Source organism: Zalophus californianus, chromosome 14 (genome assembly GCF_009762305.2).
Source record: "Zalophus californianus isolate mZalCal1 chromosome 14, mZalCal1.pri.v2, whole genome shotgun sequence".
NCBI classification, from domain to species: domain Eukaryota; kingdom Metazoa; phylum Chordata; class Mammalia; order Carnivora; family Otariidae; genus Zalophus; species Zalophus californianus.
The window spans coordinates 48,540,620-48,561,845 of NC_045608.1; the positions used below are offsets into that span (position 1 = coordinate 48,540,620).

At 38.0% G+C, this 21,226-nt stretch overlaps 1 protein-coding gene across 2 annotated transcripts in view; it reads left to right on the forward strand.

The window, feature by feature from the left end:
* PSMA8 (proteasome 20S subunit alpha 8) overlaps positions 1–15,908 on the forward strand; it is a 42,174-nt gene extending 26,266 nt beyond the window's left edge. The window contains exons 3-7 of one of the 2 annotated variants that reach the window (XM_027576770.1): positions 2,056–2,180; positions 5,390–5,512; positions 11,657–11,776; positions 11,899–11,961; positions 15,405–15,908. In XM_027576770.1, coding sequence (XP_027432571.1) covers positions 2,056–2,180; positions 5,390–5,512; positions 11,657–11,776; positions 11,899–11,961; positions 15,405–15,497 — 524 coding nt within the window. In that variant the 3' untranslated portion in view covers positions 15,498–15,908. The remainder of the gene's footprint in view (positions 1–2,055; positions 2,181–5,389; positions 5,513–11,656; positions 11,777–11,898; positions 11,962–15,404) is intronic. The other variant, XM_027576771.1, reaches the window with a different exon arrangement.
* Positions 15,909–21,226: the final 5,318 nt, after the last annotated feature.

Sequence of the window (21,226 nt, forward strand, 5' to 3'; positions counted from 1 at the left end):
CCAAGGGAAACAAAAGCAAACCTAAACTATTCTGACTTCATCAAAATAAAAAGCTTCCAGGGACACCTGGGTGGCTCAGTCAGTTAAGCATCTGCCTTTGGCTCAGGTCATGATTCCAGGGTCCTGGGATCGAGTTTCACATCAGGCTCCTTGCTCAGCAGGGAGTCTGCTTCTCCCTCTGTCTGCCACTCCCCCTGCTTATGTGCTCTCTCTCTCCCTCTTTGACAAATAAATAAAATCTTTAAAAAAACAAAATAAAAAGCTTCTGCCAGCGAAGGAAACAAAACTAAATGGTAACCTATGGAATGTGAAATTGCAATTTTCAATGCTGTCTGTAAATTGAACTTGTTCTTTTTTTCCTAGCTATTTAGTATTGATTAGTGTAATTACTATTTCTTACGTTAAAAACAAACACAATCACACAAATGTATTACTTATATGGTTTGGCAAATTTATCACTAACTTTTTTTCTTGAATCAGTTATGTCACTACTTTTTAAGTATACTTTTATGTTTCTGTAGTTTGGGATCATATTTACATTGTAAAGGGGAAATAACTCAGAAATCTTTCTGATCACATTTTCTAATTCAGTATAGATTTGAATCCATAGGATAGGTAAAATTAATCTCTTCCCATTTCTTTCTCTCATATAACATTTTTTAAATAACTTTTTTAAACTATTTTTTAAAGTCAACTCTACCCCCAACATGGGGCTCAAACTCACAACCCCAAGATCAAGAGTCACATGCTCTACCAACTGAGCCAGCCAGGCGCTTCTCATATTTTGCAGAGAGAATAGAATCAGTTTCTCCCTCTTTAACTATCTGATTAAAATTTGCCCCCGACCCATGAGTGTTAGGGTGAATCTTAGGGGCATATTGTGACAGGTTCTTCATTGTTGACTACCATTATCTTCAGGGACTGACAATTCTTCCATTTGTAGAAACACAATTTGAAATGGTGTGGAAGTCTTGCAAAAAGACTGATGGTTATGTGAGAAATGACTGTTACAGAGATTTTGTAAATGCATTTTCCTGGTAGTGTGCTATTAAGAGAGTGGGGAAAGAAACAAAATGGCCATGTAAAGGTCAAATGCCAGAGAAGTCTTTAATAGAAATGTTTGCAACTGTTGCATTTAAGTTTTGGGTCAGTTGTTTTTATAGAATCACATTCTCTTTCCTTATGGAAATGTTGAAAATTAATTACATGATGTTTTGGTATGGCAAAAGGAAGACTTTTCTTTTTCTGTTTTAACATTCTTGATTTTCAAACCCTTAATCTTGGACGAAAAGCTGAGAGAAATCACATGTCACAGTTATATTAAATGCAGTTTGAATTCAATGGATATGTGTTTGATAATGAAGTAATACTGTCTTCATAAGGAGAAATACAGCTTACTTAATGATTTAGGTAATGAATAATATTCATAATATAAATAATATTGATTTTAGAACCAGGATAAACCATCAGCCTTTGATCAGTCTGCCTTTGATATCTTCCCCAAAAATAGTTTTAAAAAATATGACTACAGAGATTTTTAGAAAATGTTTAATAAAATCTCATAACCAGACCAACCACTGTGAGTTAAACCATTTTGATCTTCGGGAAAATAGTTTACTTAACTTAGTGTTTAACTATTACTCTTTAAAACCATTTCTTTCTTTTTTTAAGATTTTATTTATTTATTTGAGAGAGAGTGAGCACAGGGAGGGGGTTGGTCAGAGGGAGAAGCAGACTCCCCACTGAGCAGGGAGCCTAATGTGGGACTTGATCCTGGGACTCCATGATCATGACCTGAGCCAAAGGCAGTCGCTTAACCAACGGAGCCACCCAGGTGCCCCTAAAACCATTTCTTTAAAAAGTAAATAAGAATGCATCAGATTAAGTATTAAATGTTGGACAAGTGATATTGTTTTATAAATTATTTATAATGGACAGATATTGAAAAAAACAAATGGACATTATAAGAAAGATTTCATGGTAGCTAAAAAAAAAAAAACCCTTTGGACAAGAAAAGAGTCATTCTTTTTTGTAATGTATTGCCTACTTTTATAGGACTGACTGCTGATGCTAGAGTAGTAATAAACAGAGCCCGTGTGGAGTGCCAGAGTTATAAGCTCACAGTTGAGGACCCAGTCACTGTAGAATATATAACTCGCTTCATAGCAACTTTAAAGCAGGTAAGACACTATTCCAACAGATTTTGAGAGGTTTTCTTCTTTTGCCATCATTATGGTTCCTACCATGGGAATACTACAATAACTCCAGTCATTTAATCTGTTAAATCTACTAAACTCCTTATTCCTTCTCACACTTACTTCATACACTCTTATTCCAGTGGACTGCATTGATTTGAGCATTAGAAATCTCAATTACTATCAATTCTAGGAATTATATTAAAATTTCAAAGAGCAGTAAATCCCGTATTTTAAGAGGATATCTATACCTCTAGAGATACAGTAATGAAAACTTTTTTTTTTTTACACGTTTACTAAAGAAATACGCATGGTTCTTTCACCTACAAACCTAAACACAACTGATCAGGTTTGGATATGATGTTTTGTTTTTTAAGATTGATTGATTCATTGATTGATTATTTTAGAGGGAGACAGAGAGTGCAATGGGGAGGGACAGAAGGAGAGGGAGAGAGAATCTTAACTAGGCTCTACGCTCAGCACAGCCCAACGCAGGGCTCAATCTCACAACCCTGAGATCATGACCTGAGCTGAAATCAAGAGTCAGATGCTCCACCTACTGAGCCACCCAGGCACCTCTGGATATGATTTCTGAATTCATACATATGGATGCATGGTTTGACATTAAGTATAATCACTATGTATATAAGTATTTGTTCTCTATCATTTTATGTGTCCTTTTTGTTTGTCAGCATAATCCTTATGCATACTTACCATTCTTACTAACCATATAATACTGTTTCCAGTTGCTCACTGGTAATTAGACTGTTTCCAGTTTCTTTCCCTTTCTCATTGTCTTTCTTGGTTTAGTACTTTAATAACATTATTCTGTCTTTGTCACAGCCTTTATTTTTCTTTTTTGAGTTATATTGTTAAATTAATTTTCAGTATGAGATTACTAGATTAGAGATTGTAATTGGTTTTAAGACTCTTGTTATATGTAGCTAAATTGCTTGCTAAAAAGATTGAACCAATTTTTATTGTGCAACCAGCAATGCATAAATGTATCCCTGAAGGATCATCAACTTTGGGTTTTCATTTTTCTTTTATTTTGCAAATAAGTATAACATAGTACTATAATAGTTGTTTTAATTTGTATTTTATAATTAGTAATGAGGTTGATTTTTTTCCCCACATGTTGGTTTGCTATTTTCATTTCTTCTAGTGTAAACTATCTTTCCCTTTGACAGGCACTCTGGTGGTTAAGAATGTGTCTCCAGGAGCCAGAATTTGGGCGTTTTGAATCCTGGCTTTGTTACTTCCTAGTTAGTGCCGTGAGCATACTATTTAGCCTGTTTTGTCTTAATTTTCTTATTTATAGAATAAACATTACAATAATAATTACTTTGTTGAGTTGCATTATGGATTAAATGATTTAATACATTTAAAGCATTTACAGCACTTTCTGGCATGGATTTTGCCATTTGTCCATGTAGAGATTTTTTTTAATAAACTATATATTCTAGATATTAAAGTTTTAAATCACATACTTACAAAAAGATACCTTTGTGGGTTTTTTTCCATTTAATTTATGTTGCAAGTAAGTCCAACATTTTTATATTATTCTACTTTACTTTTTTATTTGCTTTGATTTTCTTAGTAGTTAAAAGGGTATCCACTGGGGTGCCTGCATGGTTTAGTTGGCTAAGCATCCACCTCTTGATCTCAGCTCAGGTCTTGATCTCAAGGTCCTGAGTTCAAGCTTCTTGCTGAGCTCCACACTGTATCCACCAAAAAAGCAAGGTGTAGAACATTTTGTATACAGGGTTCCCAATTGTAGTTTTTAGTTTTTCTTCTAGAAGTATAAAGGCTCCACATAGAATATTTAATATTGTAAACCTATAACAGTGTGGTTGCTATTAGGAAGGGGTCTGGGGCTCTGCAACAAAAGAGATCCTTTAAAATGTACACCTTTTGTACTTTTAAATTATTTTAACCCTGTGCAAGTACTTTTTCATTAAAGAAAAAAACATGGTTGATTAAACAAATAAAAGGGTCTCTCCTCTGAGGTATATTTAAAAAGCATCTACTTCATACCTCTGTGTGAACTAGGAATATTAGGAAATACAGAAGAATGAAGACATAAACCCTGTTCTTTTTTTTAAATTTAATTTAATTTTATTATGTTATGTTAGTCACCATACATCATTAGTTTTTTGATGTAGTGATCACGTTCTTAAAAGTTTGTTTACATTTGTAGCCCAACTATTTGCATTCAAAATTGGAGGTGGCTAATAAAAATACATAATAATAAAATATAAAAATGAAAAAAGAGGCATGAGCTTGAGCTTTCTGTCAGGGCTGCCCTCTGCACAACTTCTAGGAGCACCAGTCTCAGAATTAGTGTGAATTCCACTTGTTGGAGCACAATCTGGGAAGTTCTTGGCACTAAAGTAAAAAGAAATACAAGTGGTTTCCAGTGCCCTGCTGTCCGGGAAGAAAAAACATGCTTTTTCTTCCAGAGAGACAAAGGTTTCCTTGTTTGGTAACTGAAAGAAGTGTCTTAGTTGGGTTTTATGTAGAGATAATTTAGTATATAGTGAACAGAATGTACTTGATAATAATAGTATCAAGTAAGAATATTGATTATAATAGTAACAATTGTAGTGTCTCTCAAAGTAAACCTCAAGAACTTGCTTCCAAAGTACAGCTCATTAAAATCAGCTTTACTAGGTAGGAACCAAAATGGTGTACATATACAGTTCTCTGCTGTATTCACAAGATTATAATCCAATTATGTTACCAAAAGATATATAAAGCAACAAGAAAACAGTTAAGACCATATATAAGCAAACTTACTGTTTTATTTTGCACACTGTATACATTAATTTCATTAAAATTTCATCATGGATTGAAGTTAGTCCAGAAAAACCCAGGAAGAGGGTCTTAGTATTATTTTAGCAGGAATACTTTGCTATTAAAAAATTTTTTAAGATTATTTATTTGAGGGAGAGAGAGCACAGGTGGGCAGGGGGCAGAGGGAGAGGAAGAAGCAGACTCCTCACTGAGCAGGGAGCCCTACATGGGGCTCGGTCCCAGGACCCCGAGATCATGACCTGAGCCAAAGGCAAACATTGAACTAACTGAGCCACCCAGGTGCCCCTGCTATTAAAATTTCTTAGTTGATAAATAATAGTACTATTCTTTGTATGGCCTCATACAAAAAGCAGTTATGAAAACATTTTATTTTTCAGAAATATACACAAAGCAATGGACGAAGGCCTTTTGGCATTTCTGCCTTAATTGTAGGTTTTGATGACGATGGTATCCCAAGATTATATCAGACTGATCCCTCTGGTACTTACCATGCTTGGAAGGTAAGTCTTGAATTTGTTCATATATTTTAGAAGTTGAATACGTGTATTCACAGTAAATGTTTTATCACTTTCAGGGACATGACAAAAATTATGTTGCATTAAAGTATTGATGGTGGTACAAACTTTATGTAACCATTTAGCTAGTCAGCAACTATGATGATTTTTGATGGATAGAAAAACACTTTGGTTTATTTTTTTTTAAAGATTTTATTTATTTATTTGAGAGAAAGAAAGAGAGAGAGAGCACATGAGTGGGGGGAGGGTCAGAGGGAGAAGCAGACTCCCTGCCGAGCAGGGAGCCCGACGCGGGACTCGATCCCGGGACTCCAGGATCATGACCTGAGCCGAAGGCAGTCGCTTAACCAACTGAGCCATCCAGGCGCCCTGGTTTATTTTTTTTTAAGATTTTGTTTATTTATTTGACAGGGAGAGAGAGCACAAGCAGGAGGAGCAGCAGACAGAGAGAGAGGCAGGCTCCCTGAGGAGCAGACAGCCCGATGCAGGACTCAATTCCAGGACACTGGGATCATGACCTGAGCCGAAGGCAGATGCTTAACCAACTGAGCCACCCAGGCACCCCAACACTTTGGTTTATTAATCAAAGGGTCTTTTCCTTACTTTGAAAAGATGTGACAAACCTAAGTATATATAAATGGCCAAATAAGAGATATATCCAATTCCTATTCATCATTCATTCTTCCAAATAAGTACTGCATCATACAGATACTTGCTTTGAGTAGAAATAGTCTTTGCTTTTAATATAGAATTAAATGAGCAATTAAACCCCATAGTGAAATATTGAACGCATTCTCTATTCTAAGAGAGTTAGAGTACCCCAAACTGTGACTCTCTATTTATATGGCAGTACATTACAATTGTCTCTACATAATTCCTGAAATATAGTTTGTTTTCTGGGTAAGTTGTTATTCTTCTTTCATTACCCCAATACTTTGTTTAATGGTACATTCAAATCTAATACAAAAGCCTAGGGTCTAGGGAAACTAGTAGTAATTTCCAGAAACAAATTTTTGTATATTTTAATATATAAAAATAGAAGTACATTATAGAATCTAAATAATTTTTACTTTATTAAAAGTGTAAAGGGGTACCTGGGTGGCTCGCCCTGCCAATTTAGGAATTAGAACCTTTAAACTAATACAATCCAAGAAGCAAAAATTTTATTAGTGGCTCATTAGGGGTTTAATGAGACAGCTATCCCTTGATTCCTAGGTTTGTGGCTATGAAAGAAATTAGTTACTGGCTCCCATGTCAGGGCACATACAGGATCTTGGCTCCTTAAGATGCTAGTGCTATAGCTGAGTCTTCAGTTGGCTATTCCCTGTTTTTATCAGGCTGGCTTCTTTAGGATCAGAGAACATTATAAGACCATTGAATCCCATGGACATAAATGTATTCTCTCAGTTCCTCCTTGGTCACCAGTAATGTTTTGTAAGATACCATCATGGTGAAGAAAGCATTCAGCAAGTTCACAGAAGGTGGGGCATCTGGTACAGGGAAGGGAAACTCATATCCAGAGTCAGTTTCTCTTCCAGTGAGGGCATACAGATGCCCCTTCCATAACAGAAGAGTCTCAAGAAATCAGTTAGCCCAGGGGCGCCTGGGTGGCTCAGTCGTTAAGTGCCCGCCTTCGGCTCAGGTCATGATCCCAGGGTCCTGGAATCGAGCCCCGCATCTGGCTCCCTGCTCCATGGGAAGCCTGCTTCTCCCTCCCTCTCTCATTCCCCCTGCTTGTGTCCCCTCTCTCACTGTGTCTCTCTATCAAAATAAATAAATAAAATCTTAAAAAGAAAAAAAAAAGAAAGAAGTCAGTTAGCCCAGGGCTGCCTGGGTGGCTCAGTCATTAAGCGTCTGCCTTCGGCTCAGGTCATGATCCCAGGGTCCTGCTTCTTCCTCTCCCTCTGCCCCTCCCCCCCATCGTTTTCTCTCTCTCTCTCTCTCTTTCGCTCTCTATCTCAAATAAATAAATAAAATCTTAAAAAAAAAAATCAGTTAGCCCAGTAGTTCTGGCAGTATCCAGACCAGTGGTGAGGGGACACCCTATTTGAAATATTTTTTTCTCTTAATATATTTTTATATTGCATAAAGTATTTTCTTTATGTGGAGTAACATGTTCTGGGGTTTGGCACATTATATTAAATTGAACTAATCAAAAATTCTCCTGCTATAACCATGTAGAAAGCTAGAATGATCATTAACATGTTTTTAATGCATAGCTGAACTCACAAAAAAAGACACAAAATCCTAAGGGGCCAGAAATGAAGAAAGAATTGAGTACCAGAGTAGTAAGCATGTGAGTTAGTATCACTGTACTTAGGGATATCATAGTGTAGGATTCCCAAAGATAATTACAATCAAAAGTTACAAAGTAAAATATATTAACAATCCATAATTTAACAAATATTCAGTCTATGTGTATTTGAATTACATATCAAATACTGTTATAGGTTTGGGGATATAGAGGTGACAAAAAAGTGTACAGATGGTGTATATGTAATATAAGTCCGGGGGAGGGGCGGGGAGAGAACAAGGTTGGGAGGATAGAGTGTGATTGGTAGGTCAGGTAGTCAGGGAAAGCACCTTTGAAAAGGTGATATTTGAACAGAGGCCTGAAGAAAGTGAAGGAGCAGGCCAGGTAGTTATTTCTGTGGTATTCCGACCAGAGGAACCAATCAGGGCAAAATTCCAAGGTGGCAGTATGTTCCATATCTATGACTGTACTGTGGTGAATCCAGAAAGACCTGAGCCAAAGGCAGACGCTTAACTGATTGAGCCACCTAGGTACCCCATTAATTTTTGTTCTGTGTATCTTTAAGATATTCAGAGATTTATCTGTGAGATATTGTTTTTGGCTCCTAACAACAGAGATGTGAGGGATGAGTAACAGAGGTAGGAGAGGGCTAGATCTTGTAGAGTCTGAAGGCCATGGATAGGACTTGGATATTAAAGAGAGTGATGTAGGGGTGCCTAGGTGGCTCAGTCAGTTAAGCATCTCTCTGCCTTTGGCTCAGGTCATGATCCCAGGGTCCTGAGATTGAGCCCCACATCAGGCTCCCTGGTCAGTGGGGAGTCTGCTTCTCTCTCTGCCTCCCCCTCCCATGCCCACCTTCGCTTGTGCTCTCTCAAATAAATAAATAAAATCTTAAAAAATAATAATAAAAATAAGGAGAGTGATGTAGAAAGCCATTTGCGGTTTTGGCATATTAGAGTAATATGACCTGACTCATATTTTTAAAGGATCTGTGTGGCTGCTGTAGTGAGAATAGATTGTACGGTAGAATAGAAGCAGGCAAACAAGTTGAGAGGCTGTGTCCAATAATAATCCAGGCAAGACCTGATATAGATCAGGAGTATTGGACCAGTGGAAGGTGGGGAAGGATCCAGCATAGTCTGTGAAGAAGGAGAACCCAGAGAGGGGTATCCTGGATCACAAGTGAAAATGGTATCCCAAAAAGAGTTGATGAGCTGAGCCAGAGCCACTCATGGGTCAGGTAAAAGTGAAATGATTAGATATGGCAATGGGCAGGTCATGGCTGACCTTGATAAGAATATCTCTTAGTGATGAGAGCCTGACTGGAGTGGATTTAAAAGAGATAGGAAAGATCAAGAATCATCAGGCTTTCATACTTTCTGTAGAAGACCACACAAAGGATATAACTATTATATTACTCATCAGCCAAGAAATTCTAATAGTAAAGTATTCCTGCCAAAATGATCTTCATTATCAATTTTTAATCTTTTTTTAAAAAATATTTTATTTATTTATTTATTTGAGAGAGAGAGAGCACGAGCCGGGGGTAGGGGCAGAGGGAGAGGGAGTAGCGGCAGGGAGTCCTGTGCTATCCCAGGACCCTGAGGTCATGACCTGAGCCAAAGGCAGACACTTAACAGATTGAGCCACCCAGGTGCCCCATCAATTTTTGTTCTGTATATCTTTAAGACATACAAAGATTTATCTGTGAGGTATTGTTTTTGGCTTCTAACAACAGAGATGTGATGATTCTTAACACATAATAATTTATTTTTCTCATATAATGAGAAGTTTGAAGGTAGAGAGTTGCTGTTATTTGTCTCTTTTATTATCTTAGTCTTTGCCCATGCTCTCAAAGTGGCTGCTAGATCTCCAGCCAACCTGTCTGCATTCCAGGCAGCAAAGGTTTCTACAAGTTCTACCCATTTATGTCCACCTGTATATTCCTATTGGTAACTAAGGCTAGGAAATGACACTTTTCAGCAGGCACATTGCCTAGAGTTCTATCAGAAAGGAAGAATGGATATTGGGGTTGGCTGCCAATAATCTTTGCCATAGAGAATTATCATTAATCATTACAGGCAGGCAGGAAAAAAACATCGCAAAACTTAAAGAGTCTGTTCAAGTGGGCTGGGGTGGGTGATGGATTTGGAGGAAGGATGGGTGATATAAGCGTGGCAAGAAGATTTTAGGAAACCAGCCAAGTAGGTAAGAATTAAAGAATTTTTATATCACCAATTAGAAGAATTGGACAGTAAAGTCACCAGGAATTTATAAGGTAACCTTCTAAGGGCTCAGTGGGATTTTTGGATAAACCCCTACCTTATATTCTTCCTCTCTGGGCAACAACTAGTTACCCCCAAAAAACTAGTAACAATACTTCAAAGTCATACCAGTTTGAAGTCTTTACTTTTGATCTTAGTGAAATTTCAAAGCCACAAAATTTAAAGTTTCACAGCTGTTTTTTTTAATCCTCTGAAATATAAAGGAATAGAGAAAGTTCTATGGAGTAAAAATAATCTTCTGCTAACTAGAACAATATCCTGTCATGCAGTACAAAAGGTATGCCTTCATGCTCACTTCCTAACGTTTCTTTTGCGATCTCTTTCCTATAATCATGATACGAACTATAACCAGTTAGAGCTGAGACATTCCCTCATTCAGTGCCGGGATCCTTGAGTGAGAGGATGGGCCTTTCTCCTGGTTCTTTCCTCTCTCTAAGGTCATCACAACCAAGGGGCATTCAGCAGCATCATGTATAGAGTTCGAGTTCGGAGTGTCAATTCAGACTACTTGGTTTCAAAGCTCAGCTCTTCTACTTACCCCTCTGTGATCTTGGGCAAGATTATTTAAGACACTGGTTCACAAATAGGGGTGATTTTGTACCCCCTAAGAAACATTTGGCACTATCTAGAGACATGTTTGGTTGTCACAACTGGGGCGGGGGATGCTACTAGCATCTAGTGGATAGAGGCCGCTAAACATCCTACAATGCACAGGACGTGCACAAAAATTATTCAGCTCAAAATGTTAATAGTGCTGAGGTTAAGAAGGCTTGTTTTAACCTTTCCAAGCCCCCATTTCTTCATTCATGAGTTGGGGTTTGTAATAGTAACTATTCAATATTTTTGTGATGGCTAAAGGAAATAATCCATGTAAAATGCGTAGCATAGTGCCTGGAACATAAGTGCTCTGTTATATAAGAACTACTGTTATCATCCTCATTATCTTCAGTAATAATTGCCTAGATATTTAGACTGAATTAAAAGAACATGCCGTATACCACCTGTGGCTATGCCGCCGGGGCAATCATTTGCCTCTTTCCTTCATCTGATGAAAATGTCTAAAGAACAAAGAAAAATGGGGAACAGAACAGAAGAATCTTTTCTCGCTTATAGAATCAAAGATAATGAATCAATAATTAGGTGACCACTTTCTTCTAAGTTCTAAGAAAATGACGCACACAGTCCTGTTCATGCAAACAGCTTTCTTCTCCAGGTTGATGTCCTTTTTACCCTTTTTTCTTTCTTCCTTTGGTACTATATTGCAAAGTCCTACCTCCTTTCCTCTCTACTTCTTTTGAATTTCAACCCTTTCAGTCTTTCCTGGTTATCAAGGACTTGGGAGCCATTAAAGTAGTAGAAGGCATTGACCAGGATGAGGCTTTGGTATTTTTGAAGATAAGTCACGCCACCATTATGGGTTATTCACATAGTAACAAAATGAGCTGCTGAAATGTTTGCTAAGTTTTCAAAACTACAATTTTTATTTAGTAATTATACTAAGAAATACCTCAGTAAACTCTAAACTTCACTGAGTAACCATAAATTCATTCATATTGCAACGATATTAATAATTGTCTTTTATTTTTCAAGGCAAATGCAATAGGCCGAAGTGCTAAAACTGTCCGAGAATTTCTAGAAAAGAATTACACAGATGATGTTATAGCAAATGACAGTGAGGCTATCAAATTAGCAATAAGAGCTTTGCTAGAAGTAAGTGATCTAATAAAGCATAATCAGAAGAACACGGGGAGAGAGGATTTGTTCTTATCTATTTCCTTACTAAAAATAAAATTTGCTGAAATAATTTTAATATTGTGCTTGTTCTACATTAGGTTGTCCAATCTGGTGGAAAAAACATTGAACTTGCTATAATAAGAAGAAACCAGCCTTTGAAAGTAAGTCATTAACCAAAGAGGAAAAAACATCCATAATATTATTTGACAACAGTTGAATCTTGTCAAAATGTTCACACCTGTGAATCTTCATTAAAAGCCTGAAACCCCCATTGCGTCCACTGACATTATGATGACATCTGTTTTGTTTCTGTAGGCTAATGTTCACTAATTTCTGTGTGCTTATTGCAAGCAGTTACCTATCCCTGGTCCTTTGTGAAGACTTAGAGGAGCTGAGATTTATATGTAGGCTTACCCCATTTAGTATATATTCTTCTAAGTAGGAACCCCTACTGAATCAGTCATATATGGGATTAGTATAATATATTATTTATGGAGATTTATTTCCGAGCCCCACATACAAGCGTACCTTGGAGATATTGAGGATTCAGTTCCAACCACCGCTATTAAGGCAATATTGCAATAAAGCAAGTCAAATGAATTTTTAGGTTTCCCACTGCATATAAAATTTATGTTTACGCTATACTGTAGTCTCTTAAGTATGAATTATGTCTAAAAAAACAATGTACATATCTTAATTTAAAACTACAGTGCTGGGGGCACCTGGGTGGCTCAGTCAGTCGTTAAGCCTCTGCCTTCGGCTCGGGTCATGATCCTGGGGTCCTAGGATCGAGCCCCGCATCGGGCTCCCTACTCCACGGGAAGCCTGCTTCTCCTTCTCCCACTCCCCCTGCTTGTGTTCGCTCTCTCGCTGTGTGTCTCTCTGTTAAATAAATAAATAAAATCTTTAAAAAAATTAAAAATTAAAAAAAAATACAGTGCTGGGACACCTGGGTGGCTCAGTCATTAAGCGTCTGCCTTTGGCTCAGGTCATGATCCCAGGGTCCTGGGATTGAGCCCCGCATCTGGCTCCCTGCTCCACAGGAAGCCTGCTTCTCCCTCTCCCATTCTCCCTGCTTGTGTTCCCTCTCTCGCTGTGTCTTTCTCTGTCAAATAAATAAAATCTTTAAAATAAATAAATAAATAGATAAATAAATAAAAATACAGTGCTAAAAAATGCTAGCCAGCATTTGAGCGGTGAGTCATAATTACTGATCACAGACCACCATAACAAATATAATGAAAAAATTTGAAATATTCCCAGAATTACCAAACTGTGACACAGATACAAAGTAAGCAAATGTTGATGGAAAAATAGTGCCAATATACTTGCTCAACATAGGGTTGCCACAGACGTTCAATTTGTAAAAAGCACAGGGGCGCCTTGCTGGCTGAGTAGGGAGAGCATGCAACTCTTGATGTCGGGGTCGTGAGCTCAAGCCCCATTTTGGGCATAGAGCTTACTTAAAAAAACAACAACAACAACAAAAAACCCCAGCAATTTATTAAAAAATGCAGTATCTGCAAAGCACAATTAAAACAAGGTATTCCTATAGAGAGCATTTCATCTCCCTTTCTACTTCTGAAATCAAGATATGCTTCCAGCCAGTGTCGTTCAGCTATCATGGGTGTAATTATTGGGCCTCCAGGCTTCTGACATAGTATTATCCTTCATTATGTCAAAAAACCTCCACCACTTCTTTGCTTACTGGTTTTTATCTATTTTCTCTACTTCTCACTTAAAAGTGCCTTGAGGGGCACCTGGGTGGCTCAGTCGGTTGAGCGTCTGCCTTCAGCCCAGGTCATGATCTCAGGGTCCTCGGATCAAGCCCCGCATCGGGCTCTCTGCTCAGCGGGGAGTCTGCTTCTCCCTCTCACTCTCCCTCTGTGCTCAGTCTCTCTCTCTCTTGCTATCTCTCAAATAAATAAATAAAAACCTTTAAAAAAAAAAGTCCCTTGAGCCTCTGTAAGATTTAAATTGTAACAGTAGTGTGATAACCTTTCCGTATTTCTTTGTGGCAAGCCTGGCATTTTTCTTTGTGTACCCTTTGTTAGTCATTATGGGTTCAAACTGCTGAACCACAAAATAAATCATCCAGAGTATTGTGATGGAGGATTCATTGGCTAAAGAACATCTGAAATGTGGCTCACTATTGTTCCTCAGGTAGAACTGTACACAGTGCAGTTCACGAGCTCTCTAGCTGAGGGTGTAAAAAGCACTTAAAGCATGGGAAACTCTATGAAAGTATACTAAAAAGGATTATTTTACATACATATTTGTTTTGAAGGAAATATTTCAAGAGGAAATAGTGTTAAAACCAGTGTTAGATGCAGCAGTGGGGTTTTTGTTTTTTGAGTTGTGTTGTTGCACTGTTTTGACACCACATTCCCACCTTTTGTTAGCCAACCAATAGATGGGGGTATGAGGAATAAAAGAAATGGGGAGAGAGGTATAGGTTGTGCCCCCGCACAGGCCCCACAAAAGTAACCATGGTGCTGAGCACAGTGTGTGGAGATGAGAACTGGGCCGTGTTGTCACCCCTGCTGTCAAGGGTCTCAGGACAGACATGCCAACAAGGGCACAAAACCACCAAAGCCAGGGTCACCTCTCCAACTCTAGCACATACATATACACCCACATGGATAGACACACGCAGTCGTGTGATGTGTGGTAGGATGGCACGTGCACTGGCAACAAAGTTAGACTGTCCTCCCACATGCTGTTTCAGGATATGCTGTGTGGCAAATAGGGCATGGCCTTTGGAATTGGATAGACCTGGGTTTAAGTTCAGAGTTAGATAGACCTAAGTTCCAGCAGATTGATATGTTTAATAGTATGACCTTGAGCTAGTTGCTCCCATCTTTAATTTTAAATATAATAAAATTGATTTATACAAAACAAAAGCTATTTTTGCTTTACACTTCGTGAGGGAGTTGTAAACAAAGCAGTATTAAGTCGTCTTTTCCCTACCTCTTTGGCTATTCTAATGGCTGATAAAATAGGCAAATCCTATCAGAGAATCACATAGTGGGGTGGAGAGGAGGAGTTCAGTAATGAGTTACTTGCTCATGAACAGAATAAGCCTGCATTAAAATATTTTCAGAGTTATATGCAGATAGAGGGTATGTAATGCAATTATAACACTTTGCCCTACTTTTTTAGCACAATGATAGTGGAAGTATAATAGAGCTCAGATTTTGTCCATATTTGTTACAAGTATTTTGATTATATATATTTCATTATATATTGGAAGATATAAAATTAAAGTTTGTTTAAGATATTTTATTTATTTATTTATTTATTTATTTATTTATTTGACAGAGAGAGACACAGTGAGAGAGGGAACACAAGCAGGGGGAGCGGGAGAGGGAGAAGCAGGCTTCCGGAGGAGCAGGGAGCCCAACGCAGGGCTCAATCCCAGGATCCTGGGATCATGACCTGAGCTGAAGGCAGGCGCTTAACTAAGACTGAGCCACCAAGTCTTAACTTTAAAGTTTAAAGAGAAAATATAAATGTATAAAATATAAGTGGTTCCTTCATATTGGAAATATTCAGAAATTACTGGCATAATTGAAATTTGCTTTTTAAAATATTTTCTTTTCAGATGTTTAGTGCCAGGGAAATTGAATTACAAGTAACTGAAATAGAAAAGGAAAAGGAAGAAGCAGAGAAGAAAAAATCCAAGAAGACTACCTAATTCTTAGGAAGAACATTAAGAGCCTGTAATGTTTTGTTGTACTCCTTAGAATTATTTAGTGAAGTTTTAAAGGAATAAGTTGGTTTGCGGCATTACATTTAGTAGTTAAGTGCTGTTTTGAGAATGCCACATTTGTGGCTGTCTTCAGGCTGCTACATGGACAAACGTATCTTAGTATGAAGATTTTCTTTGAAAAGAAATTTCAGTAATTGTTGAAAGCAATCATAATTCCACATAAGCCTGAGACTATACTTAATAACTTGTCCAATGTGTTACTTTTCTTCATCTGTGTAAATTTAAGAAAATTAATAATTTGTAAAAAAATTTTTAAATAAAATTAGTAATTTGTTGATGTTTGAGTATTGACTGTCAGGTAAAGAGATAGCTATTACAAAATAAACTGAATCTTGAGTTGTACTTCTAAGATGAATGATAAAAACATCCTTGTATTGATGAATTGCCAAAATTTTATCAGAGCCTTCTTCATTTTTAAACATTTATCATATTTATTTTACCTTTGTCATTTTTTCAGTTGCAGTATATTATTTTTTCATGGAACAAATATTAAAGACCTAATCTAAATAGGCAGTTAAAGTATGGTAAGAGCTTATAAGGGCATCCAAATAGGGTACTATATATAGGAAAACAAGGAGAGAAATGAGTACGTAAAATTCTTAGTTTCCATTTTTATTTTATCTTAAGAGTGTCCAGTGTGTTAGGTTTGTCACATGTTCCCTTGGCTGTTCCCTTGGCTTACTATGTGCTTAGCATTGAATAATAAAGGCTTATTGGGAGTAATAAAAGAAATATAAAAAGTGATCCCTGTCCACAGAAAGGGCCCACAAAAAGAATGTGCTTAATCCCTGTAATGAGGTTATATTTTTGAAGACAAAGGATAAATAGGCATCAAAACAAAAGCCTATCTGTCTTACTACTTTAGAGCCTTGGTTTTTTTTTTTTTCTCTTTTTTTAATGTTCTTTTTGAAAACGAGAAGGAGAGAGGTTGAGTTTTTGCAGAGGAATGAAAAGCTCAGGTAGATAGTAAAGAAAAGAATCAGTTTGGCTAAATAGCTATCATAAGAAGATCTAAGCCATTGGTGGTTGTAGTACTCTGAGGCAAGGGGAAAGTAAAAAGCAGAGTCAGAATTTTAAGAGATACAAAGACCTTAACAAGGCCACCTCACTGGTATTCATCTTGTACCAAATTCCTGTGTCCTGCTGCTGGTGCATTTCACTTCCTCAGACAGAAAGACTGCAGAGCATTTTCTAGGGCAGAGGGACAATCTATGCCACTCTGACTTATGCCCTGACTCCCTGTCTAGTTTCATTGGAACCACGGAATTTTGTGGCTTCCTATATGCTCCTCTTGTTTTGTTTTGTTTTGGTGTACTCTGATTCTTGACTTTGAGTCATACTATACCCTTCCTTTTTAAAACTTAGAATCAAAGACAAATACTTGTTCCCTGTCACTTCCTGGCCCCTCTTAACTTTCCAGAAGCAAAGGTGCATCCCAAGCAGAAGGCCTGTTAAACAAAATTTTATCACTTTTGAAAAAGAACCCCACAACTTTGATAATCAATCATCAGCTCCCACTGAAGGAATCTCTTTCAACACACACACATACCCAACATACAACATAAAGGTCAGGGTGTTCACATTACCCTACTGTCCTGCAGTGAGCCCACTGTGAATCCTTGATGCTCTTGATACAATATTTCACAACAAATATTTGACGAATACTGAGTGTTTTAAGTGGCAGACACTGTTAGATGCTAGGGATATAGTGGTAAAGAGTAGACTCCGATTTGTCCTCATTACCATGTAGTGAAAAGCCAGGTAATTAAACCAAAATAATTATAATTACAATTGGGATTAATGCTGTGCAGCTCTGTGTCCGTTTTCCCTACTAAACTAGAAGTTCTTCAGGAAGGGAGGGCTGGGATTTACCTCTCTTTCTTCTTTTTTTCCATAGCTTGCCCATGGCTAAGACTCAGTACATGCCTGTTGAACTGTGTTAATTTGCAGACTTTGTTGCAAATACCAGACACTGGAGTGGGGAGAGGAATCATCTAATTTCTTACTTAGTGTAGAAGCCAATTTACTCATTTCTTTGTCCCTGGCTGAACATTACAGTAATGGGAAGACATCACATAGTCAATGAATGTATTGTATTGCAGGCAGAACCCCTGAAAGGATTCTAACCCTGGTGAAATAAAAATGGGAGGACTTCAGGAAGAGAGGACTGTGTTAGTACGGCCCTGGGAAGCCTTTTAGAAGGTGCAGTAATTTGAAGTTAAATTCCCCAAACCACTCACGCCCAATTGAACATTCCCTTTGTGCCGGGTACCAGAAATGAACAAGATATGGTCCTTGTATTGAAGAGGTCATAGTGCCAAATAATTGAGCCCATTCTGACAAGTTATATGAATAATGAAAAGTGTATTTCCCTTATAATCTGTGAGTTTGTTTTTTTAAAGATTTTATTTGTCAGAGAGAAAGAGAACACAAGCAGGGGGAGCAGCAGGCAGAGGGACAAGCAGGCGCCCCACTGAGCAGGGAGCCCGACGTGGGACTCAATCCCAGGTCCCCGGGATCATGACCTGAGCCGAAGGCAGACCCTTAACCAACTGAGCCACTCAGGTGTCCCTAATCTGTGAATTTAATATGAAGCATGTTGCTGATGATTCTGGAGTAATTTATTTAAACCTTCCTTAGTAAATGTAGCACACAACCCCAGATCTTTTAAAAAAGGAAATGAAGGGCGCCTGGGTGGCTCAGTTGGTTAAGCAACTGCCTTCGGCTCAGGTCATGATCCCAGGGTCCTGGGATCGAGTCCAACATCGGGCTCCCTGCTCGGCAGGGAGTCTGCTTCTCCCTCTGACCCTCTTCCCTCTCATGCTCTCTATCTCTCATTCTCTCTCTCTCAAATAAATAAATAAAATCTTTAAAAAAATAAAAATAAATAAATCTATAAAAAAAAAAGGAAATGAGATCGGGGGCACCTGGGTGGCTCAGCTGGTTGAGCGTCTGCCTTTGGCTCGGGTCATGATCCCGGGGTCCTGGGATCGAGCCCCGCACCGGGCTCCCTGCTTGGCGGGAAGCCTGCTTCTCCCTCTCCCACTCCCCCTGCTTGTGTTCCTGCTCTCACAATCTCTCTCTCTGTCAAATAAATAAATAAAATCTTAAAAAAAAAAAAAGGAAATGAGATCTATTTTGTGTGTTAAAAGCAAAAGAAGGTGGTAATATCTCTCATTGTCTCCCACTTTCTTCCTCCGATCTGAGGACAGGACAGTCTATACCTCTGGATGAATTTGGCTATAAATAGATAAAATGTTCAATGACTTCTCTGTACCACTGCTCAGCTCTGTGGATTCCATGCTTCCTAACTGGGGTGGCGGGGGGCGGATAGGGACACATCATCCAAATGGTATGGTTGTAATTCCACCCCTTGTTTTTATTTAACAAGTACTCACATAATACTATATACGAGACACTTTTGAGTTCTTTACAAACATTAACCCATTTAATTCTCTTAACAACTCTCATGAGACACATATAATCGATGTCCATAGTGCTGATGCTTATAGTGCTTTGCCATCACAGCTGTCCATCAAAATGGACACATTTTCCCACATCCCTCCCCCACAAATTCTTCCTGTAACAGGCATGAGGGTCTTGATTGTTTTGGCTCAATTGCTTTATATTACTTTGGAAATTTAAGTATTATTTTGAGCAGGTTTCACTGATCTGCACAATGCAATTTTTTGTTTAATGTAAGGTTTTAACCAAAACATACTCCAACATGTTTGCTATTTAAAATGTCGTTTTTGCTTCTTTTATTGAGAGAAAGTTCCCTGATACACAAGCACTTTGTTTTTTCTGCCTTATATCCTCAAGATGAGATAATCACAAACATTTGATTTTAGGAATCAGCTAAGCAACTTCACTTTACATCACTGGGTTATGGTTAACTAGGCAGTCTGAAAAATCTCCCACTACAGGCATAGAAATGTTGGATGAAATCTAACAAACATCCTTTTAAATGCATAGCTGAGCTCACAAGGGAAATCCCTAGAGGCCAAAATCAGAAAGGGATCTGAAAATCAGAGAAGGCATTTTGATAGATGCTGGTGCTGCCCTGTGTGTACTGGCATAAGGAATAAAAGCACACTAAGAATCAAGCAACAGAGCGCCTAGAAACACATCCACCCTTACCGGGTACTTGGTTTAAGGCAGTATTGCGTATCAGTGTGCAAGGGATAAGTTCTTCAGTAAATGGTGACAGGACAACTAACCAGTTGTCCTGTCCAGTATCCATTTGAAAAGAAAATTGGACCTCTATGTCATTCTATTAAAATCAATTCCAGACTAATTAAAGACCTAAACATAAAAGATAAAACTTTTAGAAGACAATACAGGGAAATATCTCTAAGACCTTGGCGGTATAAGCATAGATTTTCTAAACAACATAAAGTGCTAACACTTAAGGAAAAGATTGATAATTCAGCTACCTGAAAATATAAGCTCCTCTACACCAAAAGATAAAGAAGGTGAAAAGACAGGCCAAAAATGAGAGAAGACATTTGTAATACATACAACTGATAAAAGCTATGTGTCTGGAATTTATAAAGAACTTTTGATTCAAAGGAATGAAAATACAATACATCAGAAAAATGGGTGGAGCCTGCTTAAGATTCTCTTCATCTTCCTCTGCCCGTCCCCACACCCCCTCTCATGCACACACCCTCTCTCTATAAAAAAAAAAATTAAGAGTTTATTTGAGAGAGACAGAGAGGGAGAGAGAGCAGGGGGAGGGGCAGAGGGAGAGAGAGAATCTGAAGCAGACTCCACACCGAGCACAGAGCCAGACATGGGGCTTGATCCCACCACCCTGAGATCATGACCTGAGCCAAAATCAAGAGTCAGCCGCCCAAGCGCCCCTCAATTTTTTAAAAAAAATAACTATGGTGAGACACTATTTTACAGCCATCAGATTGGCAAAAATTAAAAATAACTATATAAAAACAATACTGTATAAAATGCTGGTGAGCATCTGGAGCCACAAGAACTCTTATCTTCTACTGCTATCAGGACTGTAGACTAGGCCAGATACACTGGGCAGCAAGTTAGTGAGATCTAGTAATGTCAAAGAGGCATGTGCCCTTTAGCCAGCAATGCTACTCCAAGGCATACAAGCCTACAGAAATTCTAGCATATGTGCATAAAAATAATCATATGTTGTTTGTGATAGCAACATATATATACATATATATATGAAGAAACCTAATGTTCATCAACAAATGAATGAATAAATTATGATGTATTCATACGGTAGCATACCATACAGCAGGGGAAAAGTCACTATAGCTACATGCATCAATATGGATAGACCTCAAAAACATCACATTGAGCAAAAACGAAAGCCGATTGTGAGAAAAGATACACAACATAATGTTTATAGAAAGCCTCAAGACTTACAAAGCGAAATATAGTGTTTAAAAGATATAACGTTTGAGGTAAAACTGAAGAAAAGCAAGGGAATGGTTGTTGCAAATCTCAGGACAGTGAAGGAGTATGGTCCTTCTGGTGGGGGCCAAATTCTGTTAGGAGAACAAGGCACAGGAACTGGTACCAGCAATTACTTTATCATAACTCCATATAAATTGTCAGTGGTTATTGAGGGGTTATAAAAATGCGCCATCTGATTAAAAGCTACAAGGTGTTTCACT